This window comes from Typopeltis vanoorti, chromosome 24 (assembly GCF_054136105.1).
Source record: "Typopeltis vanoorti isolate ZY-2024b chromosome 24, IOZ_Tvanoo_1.0, whole genome shotgun sequence".
In the NCBI taxonomy this organism is placed as follows: domain Eukaryota; kingdom Metazoa; phylum Arthropoda; class Arachnida; order Uropygi; family Thelyphonidae; genus Typopeltis; species Typopeltis vanoorti.
The window spans coordinates 18,603,063-18,623,346 of record NC_143572.1 but is presented as its reverse complement, the minus strand read 5'-3'; the positions used below and the strand labels follow the sequence as shown (position 1 = coordinate 18,623,346).

At 33.7% G+C, this 20,284-nt stretch overlaps 1 protein-coding gene across 4 annotated transcripts in view; it reads right to left on the bottom strand.

The window, feature by feature from the left end:
• Nucleotides 1-13,871: 13,871 nt before the first annotated feature.
• LOC150092967 (5-formyltetrahydrofolate cyclo-ligase-like) overlaps nucleotides 13,872-20,284 on the bottom strand; it is a 33,231-nt gene continuing 26,818 nt past the window's right edge. For all 4 annotated transcript variants that reach the window (XM_090413332.1, XM_090413334.1, XM_090413336.1 and 1 more), the window contains 2 exons: nucleotides 18,962-19,089; nucleotides 13,872-17,077 (listed from right to left, as the gene is read on the bottom strand). In XM_090413332.1, coding sequence (XP_090269458.1) covers nucleotides 16,854-17,077; nucleotides 18,962-19,089 — 352 coding nt within the window. In that variant the 3' untranslated portion in view covers nucleotides 13,872-16,853. The remainder of the gene's footprint in view (nucleotides 17,078-18,961; nucleotides 19,090-20,284) is intronic.

Below are 20,284 nucleotides of genomic sequence, written 5' to 3'. Positions count from 1 at the left end.
CTTTCTCCAACACATAAATGGCTTCTCCCAGTTATCACTAATCTTATTCACAGCTGAGCAGAAGCCAGTGCTTTACAATCATCCTATTCATTTGTCCAACTATGCAATGCACCGACATCCTAAGCGTTAAAAATGAGTAATTGCTCAGTTTTAACTGCTGACTTACAACTAAAATATGGACTATGTATTGCTCGATATCACGTCTCATTTATATCATGTAACTGTAGGATTTTGAACAGCTTTTCTTTTGACATCTTGTCATACACCTTTTCCAGATCTATAAAACTTAAATATAAATTTTTTATATTCTGAAGAGATCTCACTTTTTGAGAACTCTTGAGAAAATAAAGAATTCCCACCTATTTATCATAAAATAAAAATCTTATCATGACAACCTCTATACAGGCTGTCTCTTTCTACATTTCGGTCTTTTTCCAACTCAGTACATTTCAGATACTGAAATGTACTGAGTTTTTTTTTTCTTTCTTGAATGTTTACTCCAATCATTTAAAGTATATTTATCTTCAGCGATCATGTCATCTTTATCACCTTTATCCTTTTCTTTATTTTCCTGATGTTTATTTTCTTCATTCTCAAGAGACTTCCAATAAGTTTCTTTTTGGTAATTTTATATCTTATGTTTCTATATTCTCATAGATAACAAGCTGGCTATCGATACGTTTTCTTTCTCTCCTTGAACACATCTTTAACTTCCTGAGTCCACCACGTTCTGATTTTCCTATCCAAGATAGTTACTTCCACTACATGCCTCTCTTGTTGAATCAGTCAATGTTTTTTTACAGAATCCGCGATGAATCTCCAAGTATGGGCTCTTGTTTTCAAACTCTCATTTTTTTCTTGAATAATGTTTGCTTATATGTCTACAGCACCAATGAAAGCTGCTCAACGTTTTTTGAAAAACCATACACATTCTTCTTTTCAGTTCTATTTTATCCTGCTCAAACTAAATAGCGATTTCTTCGTATTTCAAATCCTCTGGATACTCTTATGCCCTTGAACTAGCATGAAGACATGCTGTTACCAATAACACAGCCAATGAGACTTCTTATTAATGTATTCTCTTCATGTGAAATTGCGCACATCTTCGTATTGCAACATAGTGTTAGTAATGAATAATACTACTGAACAAAAATCCGACAAATACTTTTTTCTTTAACATCAATTAGCTTTATTCTTTTATCAAAAATTTCCCAACACCTTCGTATATATTTTGTAATAATTTTCTACTCTACTGTTTAGATGTTCAGCAAAAACGATTTCTTTTTTTTTCTTAGTATTAACTGCTTCTTTAATGACTTCTTTATAATAAACAAAAGTTCCACCATGTGAACTTCGCCTTCTTGTACTTTCGCAACAAATTGCTTACGTATGAACTACATACGGATGAAAAGTACACAGCAAAATGTTTGATATATTTCTATCGGTTTCTATGTATTCTCTATTTAACAAGATTGAGTTTAATTCTAATATTTACTTTTTGATTTTAAACCACTACTTATCGTTGAATTAAATATTGATATTTTTATACGTGATCACTGATCAGTATCATTAATTCAGTTATTTATTTATTTCGTATGGTGATTCAACGGCCGTGAGCCCCTTTTACGGGGAGGTACGACACCACTTCAATGCCCCCTATTTTTATCCTGGCTCGGGACCGGCATAGCTGACAATTCAGACCTGTGGCTGGAGGGATCGTCTTAGGTATTCTTGACTGTATCCGTGTGTGTGTTCACGGGACCGGTTTGCGGGATGAAAAACCCCAGCTAAACTGGGGAGAAAAACCCTACTGTACGCCCAAGACCGGCTAACTTGGGTATGGCTGAGGATGATCCTTAAGCTCCTCTCGTCGTCGACGGGAATAACCTAGGACACTCCTTCCCCAGGCATATGGTTGTGAAGCGCACAGCCACTAGGCTAGCCGTGCAGACATTAATTCAGTGTTACACAGTGTGCCCGTTAACTAATTAGACCATTTTTTACAAGACAGTCCTTTGAATAAAAGTAACAAACATGTTTATGGTTTTGACCGATATATTTGTACTAATGACTAGTCGAAAGTATTCCAAACAACAGCCAGTCAAAAGTATACGGGAGGTTGCACGTGCGTTAGGTATTTAAGCAATTTTAATAATGAAATTAAAATTTAAAAGTATTATATGAAACAAAAAAAGGTATGTGAATATAATTTTAAAATATTTTAAAAAATTTAAAACGTCAAGTAACTTTCTATTTTACTTACCTTATAATTGGGTCGATGTATTTCATCGACCATCGATAGGTAGCATCGTTTCAAACATCTTTTAACAAATGAAACTACTCAACGTTAAATAGTTTCGTCAAAAGACAACAATATCTCAATGAAGACTCATGTGAATGTAATCACGTGCTTTTTCTAAACGAAGTACTTTTCGCAGTTAGAAAGATGCAAAATTTTTTTTGAAGTACTATCATTATTCTGAGATTTAGAAATCGTAGGAACTCTGAAGTATATCGACTTGGAAAAGAAGATTATGAGCTGTTAATTACAGCAAAGGTAGATAGTTACGCGTAACTAGTTTGATGAACATATACGCATAAAAAAAATTAAAAAAAAAAAACACGCAACCAGAAAAGCGTCTCTGAATAATGTTGTTGACTTCTCTGTTTCAATGAGAATCGATAGAAAAGAAAAGAGATAAAGGTGCACTCTTTTCCACACCACCTCAGAGGTAGAGTATCAGGCGAGCTTTTTTTTTTAACGTGATACCCCAATAGGCCTAATCCACAATTTGGTAGTAGTAGTGGATAACTTTATTTTCTGTCAAAAGAGATGCATATCATTTTTCATATCAAGAAGAAAAAATTATATTATTAATATAAAGACTGATTAACAATGGACCTAAGACTGATCCTTGGGTAACAATGCTACTCACCTTAAATCTTGGAGACTCACATTTTCCTCCAACCACCACCACACACACCTCTTTTTGATATTGTCACATAACCGTCCTCTTATCCAAAATGGTAATTTATATTCTAATTCCATATCGTCCACTTATGCAAACAGCCATCAATGCTTAATCCTGTCAACACTTTTTACCAAGTCCAAAATTCTCACAGTGTAACCATTCGCCTGGTCTAACTCAACCGTAATATTGTTATGTAATGTAAGCAAATTACCCAAGCAATCTTCCCTTAGTAAACCTATGCCGTTCATCGCAAAGAACAAAATCTCTGAAAACACGATTCTGTATGTGGTCCTTATCAACTTTTTTTTTTTTCAAAATTTCCCCACCGTTCCAGATATACTAATATGTCGATTATCAGACACATCAGTCTTTGTATACCACCCTTGTGCATTGTGTGATCTCAGAAAGAACTGTATTCTACTGTGCTACACACATCTCACTGTCTTCCCTACTACTGTACTTAATTCTTCAACTACCTAGAACTATACTACTACCATTAATACTATCTACAGTCCATCGCCACCAACACCAGTGTTTTTTTTTTCCCTGTAAATTGCGTGTGTTCTCGTGAGCGATTTTCCTGTAGGACCGATGAAATATCCGAGTTTCTGGGGTAAAATCGAAGTATACATATCATGAACACTTCGATTATACTGTACATGTTTAGTAAACTGAGAAACGCCAATCCTGTGGAGTATGTGCCCATGCGTTTCAGCGTTTCCCAAACTTTTCCTACGACTGAACACTTAACAAATCCTGAAATTTTCACGGAACACCTTGGTTATTTTGTAATGTATTAATTAATAATTAATTTTTGATTTAGCTAATTTTTATTATTAATTGATCATTAATTATTAATTAATTAAATATAAACATAATTAAATTAATTTATGCTGATTTTCATTGACATATCCCATTCTGATCACCAAAAATTTATAATATTATTATAAGTACATACGAGTGATTGCAGACTTTTTCTACTGTGAGCTGGCAGTTTTCCCCTTCTTTTGTATATCCTGGAGATCGCTTTGTAGGCTGGTGATGGATGACTCACTATCTGTTGCGTCACAAACACCTTCAATAAGAGATTTCTTAATACCAAAATTAAACAAAGTCCCTTGTCTCTTATTCATATTAAAATTTAAATCTGCAGGCCTATTACTTTTAAAAAAAACCACGGCACTATGGTTTCGAAACTTTCATCCTACAATACAAACTTGTGAAGAAAGTATTCAGTATTACTAGATTTGAGAACAAGATACAGACTACCTTGATCTTCAATTTCAGTGGAAAAAATTTTCTTTATACTTCCTTGCTGATTGGTCACTGACATTTGCAACACAGATGTTATTTCTTTCACTTTTGAGAACAGAGGATACGCCGCCCATTGTTATAATCCGCTTGCAAGCAATTTTTATGACCGGTTATAAACAGCGGTATTCCCTTTCCCAAATGTTGAAAGGTTTCGATGTGTGAAAATTAACGATACACAGATGTCATTAGGTGTTCTGGGTCTGAACTTTTCGACATAGTCACTAATATTATTCTCCTCAGAATATTTCCACTATAAAATATTTATTCGTGAAAAATGCTTAGAAAACTAAAATCACAAATTCTAGGAGAACTTCTCGCGGAACACAGTTTGGGAAACCCCAGTTTAGATAATTCTAAACAACCATCAAAGTAGAGAAATTCCTTGTAATCAGGTGATATTATCAAGTAGGTAAAATAGCCTGCAAAGAGCAATATTTATGTTAAATATTACAGTAAAATAAACACCACTAAGAAATTAAAAAGCCATTAGTAATGAAACGATAGTCTTAATGAAAATGAACAAAATATAGGAAAGAACTGAATCTTATGGTTTGATAAACAGAGTTGTTAATCAAAATGTAGTACAAAACGAATCATATTTCAAGATATGGTTTCGCAGTGTCACATTACAATACAGAAGAGGACGTTCTCAATATCATACATGAAATATTTTTGAGAAGTTAAATTTACTACAAAATATATCGCAGTTAATTAAAATACACGAGGATATATTAAAATAATAATAATAATAAAAATAATAAGCTAACGCCTTTTATTCCTTTATAGCAGTAATTCTCAACCTATGGGCGTGCGAAATTCTTTAGAAAGATGCAGTTTTTAAGGGGGGGGATGAAAGTGGAAATCAAAGGAAAAACTGTAGAACTACTTTACTGAAACAAATACATTTAATAAAACTATTTATTGACACAAAAACAATATAAAAACAAAAACATAAAATACATACACTATGAAAAAATAATTAAAATAAAATGTATAAAATCCACTGTATTGAATAAATTAGTTACGCTTACGAAATATATCAATATTGCAAAATATACCGAGCAACTAATTAAAACTCAACAATAACAACGAGTCTAAAAATTAATGGCTTCCTCGGACCTTTGTTGCGGAACAAAGCTTTTCATATGATGGTGATATATTGTAAATTGACACTCTTAGTTCTCTTTCTATATTTAACTGAGATCTATATTTTGTTTTTAAGGCAGACACTGCAGAAAACCCGATTTCAAAAAGATAAGATCTTGGGAATGGCAAAAGTGCACGAAAAGCTCTCGACTTTAGTGCAGAAAATTCATCAACAACAACGGCCCAAAATTCAAACAGCGATTTAGATGCAAATTGTCTTTTGATTTCGCTGCTTGACGTGAAGTCTATAAATTGTTCCTCTTCTTCAATTGAGAAACTTTCAGGGGTAATTTGAAATGAGTTTCTAACCCACTCGTACATTGCCATTATGTTGTCGTCGGTTATAAAATAGTTTCTAAAATTCTTCGTCAACATTAAATGATTTTCAATAGCTGCAAATAAAACATTGATGTGTTGCTCTTCTGCCTTGTAGGTTTTGATAAATTCATCCATGTTTGCAAACGTTTCTAATTTTTGTTGCTTTACCTTTTTATTCCATAGCTGTAGTTTTTTTTTTTACAAAAAGCATTAACTTTATCGTTCATCTCTAAGATATGTGTATTTTTTTTCTTGCAGTTGGAAGTTTAATGTATTTAGTTTCTCGAATATGAATCTGAACATCACAATCGGAACTTCTTGTATCTTCGTGATTTAACTCTTCGAAGAAGATTGCTATTTCGTCTCATAATTTGTAAACACGTTGTAAACATTTTCCCTGTGATAACTATCTTGTCTCGCAGTAAAATAGTAATGCTGAATGTTCCGCTCGAGCCGTCTTTATTACAAAGTTTCAGAAAACAGTCTTGATTTTAAGGGCATTATCAACACGTTTAGATCAGGACTCATTTCCTTTGCAGCAAGAGCTTCTCTATGAATCATGCGATGTGTCCAAATCCTCACAAGAGCGTGTAAACTTTAAAACCCTCCAGACATAACTCGAGCACCATCAGCGCAAATTCCAAAACAAGTTTTCCACTGTATGTTTGCCTTGCATATAAAATCGTCCAATATTTTAAACAATTCAAGTGCTGTGGCTCTTCTTTCTATTGGTTTATAAAACAATAACTCTTCAACTGCTGATAATCTACCGTAAAATCGAACATAAGCAATTAAATGACAATCCTCGTTGCTCTCTGGATCGAGAATAATTGGTTTAGCAAAAACTTTCTCCAAGCATAGTTTCCCCAATATGAATCGCAGCTGGCAGAATTAGGTCTTCTCCGATTGTGTGGGGCTTTTTTGCACTTAGCTATTTTATACGCAACTTTGTAAGAAGCTAGTAAAGCTTTTTAATGCTAGATTTTTGCTTTTCAAAACATTTCAGTTTGGCAGCAAAGACTTCTCAATGTTAGCATATTCCTTATGAAGTGTTTCCAAATGTCTTTAAGTTTATTCGGGTTCATGTTGTCAGCCGCCAAAAATTTCGAACAAACAACACACAATGGTCTTTCTTCATCCTTTACGTCAGTCTTTGTAAAACCGAAATCTAAATATTCTGCTGCATACTTTCTTGATTTCTCTCGGAGTGATATTCTGTGAACTTGAATTTATTGACGTCGACGCTCCAAACAATGTCCAATTAAAAAATTATCAGTTTTTCTACACTAGAAAATACTGTTTTAATGCCTTGTATCAAAGTTGTTGCGAATAAAAGTAAAATAATGTCGATCATTGACTTCTCACTGTTGGCCACTGTTACTGCCGTTTCAAGCCTTGTTTATACTCGCAGAAACATTTCCAGAACATTCGAGACTTCCCGTGATGAAATCGGCAATGTTTCCGAAAGGCCGATACGATTCAACGGTCTGTTCACTGATGCCAGATCTATACAATTTTCGAAAGATGCGATGACATATTTAAAATTTTTAATTAATTTGTATTTTTTGTTGTTGTTTTACTAACTTTTATTGGTTTTGTCAGTGTTCCTGGTCGACGAAGAAATGCATCACTAAATATAAAGACAATTAGTGCAAAAAAAGAGTAATCATAATGTAGGACTTTAATTTTGCAAACGTTGATTGGGTACCAGTAAAATCTCATGAGAAGAATGAATCTGAATTTATTGAGCTGTTGTGAGACAACTTCCTCAAGCAGCGTATGACAGAATGAACTCGAGGTCAAAGGATGTTAGATTTCATCATAGTGTCAGGTCTCCAGTTAATGATACCAGACCTGCAGTACTCACATGAGAAGTGGCTAAGTTAATGAATGTTCCTTTCAGAAAAGTTTACATGCTGAACTACAAACAAGAAATTATGACCAACTGAGGAATATACCAGGTTCGACACAATGATATCAGTTACTGGATGGGAAGAATATTGACAGTGCATGGGAAGCATTTAAAAAATACTTAAATTATGCAATATCAGAATGTGTCCCTAGAGTTTGAAGAATAAATAGGGTAGGAGTCAAACGGATGTAATCTAATCAAGCAAGTGATTCTTCAGAAAAGGATGGGGGAGGAATACTGTGTTCATGAGGATGATGACTGTTATGAAAACTATAAGCAGCAGGCCAAAAGAGTCACAATTGTTGTATAGAAAGCTAAGTCTGAGTATGAAAAGAAAATGTCTCTGCAAGCCAAAGATAATTCCAAAGAATTCTATTGTTATGCTATTCCTTTAACCAGGCTATATACTTGAAGTCGCCAAACAGGGAAGAATCCGTTGGTGTGGAAAGAATGTATGGTAATCCCATTGCACAAGGGTGGTGCAAAGACTGATGTATTCACCCATCGGCCTATTGGTATCTCAGGAGTAGTGGTGAAGATTTTGCAAAACTTGGTTAGGGCTCATGTTCTGAAATGGGCTGATAGAGAATCTCTACTTTAGAATGAACAGCATGGGTTTACTAAAGAAAGGTCATGTTTTGGCAACTTCCTCATATTCTACAATAATGTTACCACTGAGCTAGACAAGTGTAATTGACACTTTTGGATTTTGCTAAGGCTTTTGACAAAATACAGCATGGAAAACTGTCGCATAAATTGGAGAATATGGGATTGGACTATAAACTATTGGCATGGATAAGAGGATGGCTGACTGACATATCAAAATCATGTATGGGGGAAGGAATCTGGAAAATTCAAGGTCGCTTCAAGGAATAGTCCTTGGTCCATTGTTGTTATTCAATTTGTTTCACTTTATCCATTAATGACATTGGAAAGGATTTGACATGGAACATACAGCTATTTGCTGATGATGCAAAGATAGGCAAGATAATTAGGAGTGCTGCTGATATGCAGTACTTGCAGAATAATTTGAATAGGCTGGAATTGTGGGTATGTGAAAATGGCTGTCATTTCAATGTCAATAAATGTAAGGTCATATGTTCAGCTGAACACATCAGATATCTAATCACTTTGTATGATTAGAGATCTGCTGTTGTATTATATTGGTTGGATTATACTAGAAGAAATTGATCAGGCTAGGAATTTTGAAGTTTTAGTAGACAAGAAGTTGAAGTTCAAGGGCCATATAGTAAATATTATCAATACAACTCACAGAATAACTGCAGTGTTGAAATAAACCATGACATGTAAAGATAAGGAAGTCCTTTTACCTCTTTCAAGTGACCCCACCCATAATTTATTGCAGTATACATCTCTTAGTGAGATGTGCTTGACATTATGGAAAATACTAAGGATAGTGATCAGAGTTTTACCCAACTTTACAATGAGTTGCACTGGTGTTGCATCACCTTTAGAATTGAACTACGTTCAGGTGCAAACTTAACTGTTTGCTTACTTGGAATTAGGAGTAAAATAACCAAGTTTATAAAATTACTCGGTAACCATCATCACCAAATTCCTGCCATGTACCCTCAATGGGTGTACAGGATATGATAGTACTACATAAAAAAAAAATTACATCATTACTAACTTCCTATCTGCAATTTTCCTCCAAATCAGTCTGTTACTTGTCAAGACTCCAACATTATCAGATCTTATATTTCTATCGTCTAAGGCACTTTGTACCGTATCAATATACCTATATCTTGGTCTTCCTCTGGGTCGTTTTGCTGCCAACCTGGCAGAGAACACTTGTTTTGCTAATCTTTCCTCGCCCATTCTGTTTAAGTGACCAGACCACCTGAGCTTAGCTCTGCTAACGCATTCTGGATGATGACAATGTCAAGTTCTTTCCTAATATCGTTTTTAATATGATATTGCCATTGATGCCATCTGTTCAGGCCTATAATCTTTCTCAGGACTCTCATATCTGCAGTCTCTAGTCTTTGGTCAAGTGTTTTACTTCTGACCCAGCTCTCAGATCCATAAGTTAAAACTGGTTTGAACAGTGTCTTGTATACAGCTAATTTAGTGTTCCGACTAATTTCTCTCTTATTCCATATGAATTTATTCAGTTAACTTCCCACCATACCAGCTTTGCTGATTCTGTTGTCTATTTCTATATTTAATTTACCATCTTCAGTAAAAATCATGCCTAAGTAGCTGAAATGTTTTACTTGTTCCACAGGTTCTCCGTTCACAACACAGTTGACATTTTAAATGATTCTGCTTATTTTCATTGTCTTTGTCTTTTTATTGCTGACCTTCATACCATATCTAGTACAACAGCTATTCAATTTAGTCAGAGAATCTTGCAGACTTGTAGCTGATTTATTTAGAAGTATAACATCATCCGCATAAAGCAAAGAGCTGACATTAACATCTCCAATTTTGATATCATGTTTAATACCACTTTCCTTCATAATGTGATCCATATAGATAATGAATAACATAGGGGATAATGTACATCCTTGTCTCACACCAGATTTAACATTAAACCATCTTCCTGTACTCCATTCAATTCTAACTGCTGACTTACAACTCAAATAAAGACTAAGTATTGCTTGATACAATGCCCCATTGACACCATATAACTGCAGCGTATTGAATAGCTTCTCTCTTGGCACCTTGTCATATGTCTTTGACAAATCGACAAAACTTAAATTCAGATCTTTGTTATATTCCCATGCTTTCTCGACTATTTGTCATAAAGTGAAGATCTGATCCTTACAGCCTCTATTTGGCCTGAATCAAGCTTGTTCTTCACCAAGCTTTTCTTCCACAATTCTTCTCAACCATTTCTCAAGTATACTTGCATAGATCTTGCCAGGAACACTCAGTAGAGAAATACCTCTGTAATTCTCACATTCAGATTTATTTCCCTTTTTATATATGGGTACTATGAGAGCTCTACTCCAATCATTGGAAATTCGTCCCTCTGTCCAGGCTTTCTGAACTATGCAGTGCAGCCACTGTAAGACTCTTATACCACCATTCTTCAGAATTTCTGGTCGAATATCATCTACTCCTGCTGCCTTTCCACATTTCAAGCCTTTGATGGTTTTTTCTACTTCAAGTATGGATATGTATTCCTGACTGCATGCCTGGTCATTGTTTTTTACCACTGTGCTGTCATCACTGCTTGTTTCATTTAGCAGTTTTTCAAAGTAATTACTCCATACCTCAAGTATATCTTTTTCTCTCGTTTTCATGTCACCTTTATCATCTCTAACTCCTTTTACAGCACTCTTTCCTCCATTCCTAAGCTTCTTTAACAACCTCCAGAATATTTTGCCACCTTCTTGATATTTATTTTCTATATTCTTGCCAAAGTCCTCACATGACTTTTGTTTAGCTAGTTTTACACAGTGTTTAGCATTCTTGCATTTGTCTCTATATTCTCTAAGAGCTCAAGCTGACTTATTTGAGGAACTTTTGATATGCTTTCTTCTTTTCCTTCACTGCCTCTTTAACTTCCTGTGTCCACCAGGGAGTTCTGATTTTTTTATCCTTACAGACAACCTCACCACATGCCTCTCTGGCAGAATCAATCAATGTTTTCTTCAGAGTTTGCCACTGAATCTCCAAGGTTTGGTTCCTGTTCTCAAACTCTTTCATTTTTTCTTCAATAATTTTTGTGTATTTTAGTCTACAGTTCACATCTGAGAGCTGCTCAACTTTTATTCGCTTTCAAACTTTCTTACATGTTATTCTTTTCAATATGAAATTCAATTTTATCCTGCTCAAGACTAAATAGTGATCACTTCCAATTTCAAATCCTCTGTACACTCTGGTGTCCTGCACCAGGGAGAAAACATCACTATCAACAATAACATAGTCAATGAGACTTTTCTTATTCCTAGCCTCTTCTCTCCATGTGAATTTGTGCACATTTTTATGTTGGAACAAGGTAATAACCAATTACCATGTTCCAACTTAATTAATTAGAATATTAGTAATAACCAGTCCATGTCCTGAGCAGAAATCCAACAGATATTTGCCATTATTATTAGCTTTGCTCTTTTCTCCAAATTTTCCCAAAATATTTTTGTATGTCTCACAATCATTTCCTCCTCTGCTATTTAGATCCCCCCCCCCCCTCAACAAGAACCAACTTTTCCTTTTTCATTGTCTGTTGCTTTTTCTAAAGCCTCAAAAAATTCCTCCACTTCTACCTTAGTAGAACCTTCTGTGGGACCATAGGCACAAATAAGTCTCATTGTCCAGTTTCCCATTCTCATATTTGCCCACATTACTCTACTTGAGACTGACTGCCATTCAAGATTACCTCGTATTTTGTGTTGAATACTATGGCTACTCCTTCTTTTCCTTGATTGTCATTGCCTGAATATAACATTTTGTATTTATTGCTCAGAAAGATCTCACCAGTTTTGGTCTTTTTTGTTTCAGTCACCCCTATTATGTCGATCCGGTACTTATCTAATTCCTCAGCTAGCTCCATTTCTTTGCCATTCAGGCTTCTTACGTTGATAGTACCAATCTTTAACTGTGGTGATGTTGAGTTGGGGTTTGTTTTCAGATTTGTTCCAGTAGCTGACTTTTCGCTGTTCGCCCTGGTTCCCTGGCAAAAACAACGGGGGCCTTGTTTCAGCCGGCATGAAATTTTGTCATGTTGTACCATCATTTTTTATTTTGGTTTAACCAATAAGAATACAATTTGGTCGGCTAAATCCCAAATTGCCAGTCCATCCTCGTTTGTTCAGTATCCAAGTAGATACCCAACAGTGTGCACCACAAGAAGGTGAGGATTGGACATTAGGTCAGAAGCCCTGGTCGGTGGTCCACATTCCTTTAAAGGCTATGTGGAGGTCTCCTCTCAGTTACATGGCTTTAACCCTTAAGCACCCCCCCCCCCCGTAACCCTAATATATTATTCCCAAGGTAAAAAACTTATTTATATATATATTTATATATATATATATATATCAGATCTTTGTTATATTCCCATGCTTATAGGAGATCATTTATAATTATAATTATAAATTATTATAAATTATAAATGAAATTATAATTCATTTATAATTTCTGTTTCTTACCGAAGAAACAGAAATTATAAATGAACTCAGTTTTCTTAAAAAAACGTTTATTAACAATGGCTTCTCTCCAAAGAAGATTGACAAATTTCTTTCCCCCAGGCACTCAACTACTGCTGAAGATCCCCCTCCCCCAAGAGCCTTCATCTCCTTGCCTTACATCAGCTCTCTTTCACCAAAACTGGCAAAGATTCTCAAGAAATTTAACTTCAAAACGTGCTACACTACGCTTCCAAAACTTCGTTCATTACTTTGCAAACATAAACAGAAACATCTTCCTACTCAGTTTCCAGGAGTCTACAAGATTTTGTGTGATTGCGGAAAGCCTTATTATGGACAGACTGCCAAATCCATCCTTCTACGTTTGGATGAACACCGTAGAGATATCTCCTATAACAGGACTAGAGCTAGCGCTCTCTCTAGCCACGTTCTCTTTTCTGCTAACTCAGACGAAGGCCGCCAGCACATTGTAAACTGGACTCAAACTGCTAATATCCATGTGTGTTACGATGAACTCGAAAGAAAGATTGTTGAATCAAGAGAAATTTCTCTAGATTCCTCTCATATCAACAACAGCATGAGTTACAATCTCTCGGACGCACACGTTGCTTCTGTTCAGTACTGGCGCACTCGCGACAGCGCGTAGTATTCGTTTGTATGGAACTCATACTTGCATTTTTTCAAACATGCTACTGTTTTTTACTTGTTCTGTTAATACAATTTTAAGTCTCTGTAATTTTTTATATATTTCTTTGAGTATGATACCTGATGATGTTCTTGTAACGAAACTAGTAAACTAGTAGTATCTTGTTAAATATATCTTGCCATCTTTTCTCTCGGTAATAGTCATTAAACTTATTTTATATATATATATATATATATATATATATATATATATATCCATAATTATATGAATGTGAAGTGTCAACATAAACCTTTAGATATTATAGAAATAATATCAATTTAGAAATTTAAATCATTACATAATTGTGACAAAAAAATTCAAAAACTAAAAAAAGAAGAAGATATTTTATAAATGCCTACTACTAAAATAGCACTAGAATTCATTATTACATGAAATAAAAACCATTTCCATAACAAACACTTTAATTTTATTTGTAGACATTTTTACAAGATGGCAATGCTACCATTGTGAGTAAGTATTGCACCATTTCGAAAGGGAATAATTCATGTTTATGGTTTGCATAGTAAACCAAAGTGCTATTATAAATGGGAATTTGAATCCACAGTTTTTGCAAGGTATAAAATATTTAAAGATTATAAAAGGGACATTAACATTACAGCCATAAACAGAATTAGCAAACAGTTCACAAAATATATGGGACTTTTTATAAAGACAAAGTTATACATTTTAATCTTCCCAGTTATACAAAATAACTCTCTTATATACATATAACACAGAATTCAACTGCAAATGTGAAAGGATTTTGATACTGTGTATGTTGATTGTAAAACACACGATTTTTTTCTCCTTTCTATTAATATGAATTTACACAACATAGATTTTGTAAGCAAATTATTTATGATATGTTCATCTCTTGGTTGATGGCTTTATGCCAAACAAAGAAAGGTAAATTTGTTAATTATAATGCATAAGCCATATAAATATTACAGACACAGAGTGCTTTGTAAGTAATATTAAAATTAAAGAATGCAATTATTCTGAAACTTCACAATGAATTGTGAAGATTCAGAATAGAAATACAACTTCATAACAAACAGTATTAATGAACTATATAACCACATACAAATAAACTGATTCATGATAAGCATATAATACCATTTTATCAAGAGATACAATCTTGGTATTCATATACCAATATACTTAGCTTTCTGTTAACTATATAGCTGCATTTATGCTAAATTAGTATAGAATATATGATTTTCTTGGCAAATTTCTTTGGGAATACGATTTTAATGCTTACAAAGTTTACTTCTAAGTTCACCTTCTTTCCTCTGACTTCTGTTTGCATTCACAGTCATTTATTAATCAATGTAACAGGTTTAGTTATGAATATGGCTTAGGGGGTCAAACCCCAAGGTCAAAAGTAAACACCAATTGCCTGAACTGTCTTTATACCTTAGAGTTTGTAACAGACATATGGGAAATGCTTTTAGATGTCTAATTTCTTTTACTGAAGTGGAGTTTACCACAGATAATTATAATTTTGTATGTGATATAGCCAATGTGACTTTTTCTCCCTTTTGTAAACTCAGCTGCTTTTCTTTGGTGTGTGTATGGCAGAGGAGGCATGGAGAATAACACGTTTGAAACTTATTCATATATTGGCACACTTGTTTGCTGTGAAGAACTTCATAATTTCTTCCACAGAATAAAGATAAGAGTTCAAATAAATCAAAAAAACATTCTTTTGAATTCTTCTCATGATATATCCTGTCTATAAAACCCAGCTGTATGATTAAAATAAATTCCTTCAATTAAGTCCCATAAAAGTGTGGGAGCTAGAGCTTTCTCATAGCGAATGAATGGGCAGATTGTCAAAGGAAGAGAGTTGAGGAAAGTACATCAACAGATGAATGTAAAGAGAGTTATCTGAACAATAATGATAACTAACCATGTGAAACCAAACCTAAAGTAAACAATTTGAGTTTCCTTGTGCAAAATCACTTACTACTGTCAACAGTAAGGTCATTCAACTTTATGTTTTGAGTAAATATACATGCAAATATACAATATTTGCATGTATATTGATGTAATATACTATTATATCACCCTAATTTGAATTGAAAGAATGGTCTGTTCATGTTGAAAGTGTAGAAGATTCTGAGCCTAAGTAGAATCACCTACACTTTTTTAAAACAAGTTTTCATGTGCCATGCTTCAATCTGTCCAGTTTTCATCTAACAGATTCCTGTTTGTTTTATAAGTCATCTCTTGCCTGTGACACTCTTGGAAGGCTGGCTGATTGCTACATGTTCTTATTTTGTTTACACTACATTATAATCAGAGACAGCTCTAGGAAACAACAAAATAAACACTTGCTTGGGTAACACGTTTATACGGGTAACATTCCAATCAATATACAATTTTTTATATTTATAATTTTTTACAAAATCATCAATATTGCAATTTTGTAATTGTGACTGTAATAAAATAAAAATAATTACATCAGTAATAAACATTTTTATTTCATGAAATAAATCATCATAGTCAAATTCCTGACATGTACCTTCGGAGGGGGAGGTGTACAGCATATTTTGATAGTACTACATGAAAAAATTACAACATTAATAACTTCTTATCAACAATTTTCCTCCATATTAATCTGTTATCTATCAAGACTCCAATATTATTAATCTTATACTTCTATTTTCTAAGGCACTTTTTTCTCTATCAATCTGCCTAGATACTGATATTTATTTTGGTCATGAAATACATACATTCTCTTTTCATCATTTTAAATGTTGAAGGGAAGATGAGACAAATTTTTTGCTTAGTGAAACCAAAAAAATTCTAGAGCCAGTCTTGCTTTTAGTAGTTGTTCCTAAAAATTGATTTATTCTTCTTGAAATATATTGATCATTTAAATATGAAAATATAAGTATCAAAACCAGTAAAATAATCTATTAATAACTAGGCTATTATTTTTTGCAAGTAAAAAGATAACACTGTGTTCTAGAATCACTGAATATAAACTAGGTTGCCTTCATTGCCAAAGCTTTTGTTAGGCTGAAATTGTGTAGAAGGTTTTCAAAAGCATAGTACGCTAATGGAAACCTATTATACAATTTTAATAACATAACAGATATGTCACTACCAAAATACAGCTTTTAAAGAATGTTTTTGATAAACGCAGTACTTTCCTGTTAAGTTTTTTTGGAATGTATTTTTAAAATGTCAAAGTACTACAAACACAAAACAAATGTAAAATCTTATTATGAAAAAATTTATCCCGGAAACTGAAATTATCCGGGGAATATATTAAACATGGAAATGTAGAAAGGGTAATGTTTTTATAATATAAAGTTTCAATACCAACAATTTAAAGAATTAGACACTATTACTATCTCATCCAGGTTAACTTTTTTTTCCCCTCACTTATCAGGATAAAAAACTACATCAATTTTTACATCATGTTCATCCACTGGAATATCAGGAACTATCTGCTCTTTAAATGCAAGTGCAACTGTAAATGGAACCTTTAGAGAACTCATCTGTATTCTTTTTAAGTAGTGATCATAGTAGCCTTTTCCATTTCCTATGCGATATCCATCCTTTGTGAAACCAATTCCTGGGACTATAATCATATCCAATCCCCCTAAAAACAGTATATTCATTAAGTAATTATTAACAGCTATTAAATTTATTTATTGTTTATAATTTTATTATTTTCATGACACCTCCAAAGAATCCAAAGGCTCATCAAGGGAAGGGCACCTACTCTACAACTCTGTTTCCATCACTTAAATCCACCAACTACACCAAACTACCACTACCATCATCATCATCCACTGTCCACTACTAGCATTAGTATTTTTTGTCTGTAAACTGTGTGTTCTGAAGGCTGATTTGTCTGTATGCTGGGTGAAAAACCTGAGTTTTTTTTTTTTTTTTTGGGGGGGGGGGACCTGCTATCTCCATATGAGATCAGCTAACTCACCTTCAATTGAAAAAAAAAAAAAAAAAACCCACATAAAAATTCCTCTTGTCATGACAAGAAGCGAACTAAGGGCCTTTAACAATCGAAAGACACAATGTACCGTTGCTCTTCCAACTGTGCTATGGAAGCATTTAAATCAAACCTGCATTAAATTAAAGGAAACACATAATGATATGGTCATTCATTTAGATTATGTAGGTCTGCTCATTTGTTTTGCATAAAGCGCAAACTACAATTTGTTCACTGTGAAGTTGTATTTGCATGATATCCTGTTAAGCAGGACTATTTTTGCTATATGTGACAAAAGTGATATTAAAATCTACAAAATGAGCATTCACTCACTGATCAAAAAAGTATGAGTTATGCTTGATAACTCAAGACTCAATATGACTACGTGCACATGATGAAGTAGATGAGCATGGTATTTAAGATGATAGTTAAAGGATATATTTTCATCAATGTAATTTGCTATAAAAACATGAGTCTGGAGACTATGCAAGTGACTGCTACTTCTGTTTAATCACCTAACTGGCCATAATGGATAAAATATGCATCCTCATACGCTTTGTATCCATCATATATTTCAATGTAATATCAATGGTATTACAATTTTAATATACACTTCACATCCATGATAAACTTGACGTCTATAGACGTCTTGGCCAGTAGCGTAGTTAACAAAGATCTCCAGCTTTTCTGCAAAATCAAAACATGTAATAAATATCCAAATTTTCTATTAGCCATGAGACCAATACATTATGATAATGCATTGCCATTTCTTAATGGATGAAGAAAACTACTGGTTGAGCTGAAAATGAAATACCGAAATACTAGATCTGATTCATGTTCTCATGAATCAGATCTAGATTTCGGCTACTGCATCATTTGATAATCAAAGCAGTGTTGAATGATCTGATGAGAGACATGAATTGACTTTTACTTCCTGAGAAAGGAAGTAAAGGAATACTGTTAAAAAAAGGAATACGAGTAAAAATAATATCCTTACATCTTAGTGGCACAAAATCTTCCTAAGAATGCACAATGCTATACAGAAATGGGGAATGCACTTAATGCCCCCCCACACACACACATCCTTCAGCTGCTTTCTCACAGATAGTCTACTTTTTCATTGTCTTTGTATTTATTATTTAATAGGCACTGATCAAACTGACCACCACCATTCTTTAAACATGTAAGATCATGAGCTGCGGTTCAACATTCATACACAATTCAGCTCCAAACTGATTACGGTAACTTCTCATCATACTCTTTATTCCACCTACCTCTGTTTCTTTGGAACAGCCTCTCCCACTATTTTCGCCAAAGAAATACAACCTCCAGCTTTTTGAGGAATATATTAACAGATTCTTACTTTCTTGCTAATCACTTGCCTGCACACAGCACTGTTGTGTTACAGGTTCTGCATTCAATTCCTTGAATTACAATTTAAAAATGAGAAGCATTTTAATTAAATAAGCAATTAAAACAATTTCTTAAAATCTAAGAACAATAGAATTTTATACAATTATACATAACAGTCACCTGTTTCAATAGCTTCTTCTCTTATCTCATCATCTGCTGGCTGTTTTATGTTCCACTTTGTATAAGGAAGAAGGGAAAAGTCTTCCAGTGATGAAAGTTTAACCATATCCATATGAGGTTTATCTGAACTATAAAGAAATTTGTCAATAACTGAAAAAAGAAATGATTCATTATAAAGCATGTTATCTGCTATAAATTTGTTTTACACAAAATCAGAAACATAAGAAAAGGATATACCTGCAATATTTCCGCTGTCAATTATAAGCTACATGAATTCACATCATGAAGGAAAGTGTAATTAAGCCTGATATCAAAACTGGAGGAGATGCTTAAGAGTCAAAGTTGGATAACTAGGAAGAAACCTCCACAAAGCCTTAAGGAAAGCAGATAATTAACCAGAGCTCATGACTTATGTCCAGTCCTAACCTTCTTGTGGTGTACCCTGTTTGTAAGCATCTACCTGGATACTAAATGAACAAGGAAGGGGTGGCAATTCGAGATTTAGCTGTCCAAACTGGATTCTTATCAGCTTAAACCAAAATAACATGATGGTGTTGTGTCTGTCTTTTGTCCAACCTTATATCTGCTAGTTGTTGTTTGACCCCACTTTCAAACATAAAGAAAATTTTTATTATACTGCACCACTCTATGTTTGAAATCACACAATTTTTGTGAGGGAATCAAGCGCCAATTAGCACTACAGCTATGAGAACTTACTACAGGCCGAAATTGTCGTACTTATATATAGGGTTTCCAGCAAGATTTGTATTTTAATGAGCAGTGCAATGAAACTGAAATTAGGCAAGCATAAGAATCAAGTTGAACATGATATTTAATTCTCTCACAAAATTATTCTTACATAAGAAACAAGAACTCAATTAAGATCAATACAATTAGAAAACAATTTATGCATTCTATAAAGAAATTAGATTCTACTCAGCTGAGTATATCATTTACTGCTAGAACTTATAAGGGTTTCACAATTCTCATCTGTTATGATTTCAACTTAGTTTCACTTTAAAGAACATCAATATTCAACTAAACTCTTGAAATGTAATTCTTTTCAGTCTCATAGAATAATCATAAACTTCCATTTTATCAACACTTAACTGGCAACTTCAATATCTATCAGAGATTAAAATAGTTCTTAAAAGGTTCAGTCTTAAATATACATATGCATTGTGAGATAACACATTCAAACATGAACTATTTCTTTAATGAAGTTTCTCACATTTTGTTTCACAAGGAAATGTTTTATATCACTCAATCAAGCTGGACTAGCTGGCATCAGCAACACGAACTTTTACCAAGTTCTCCGGACAC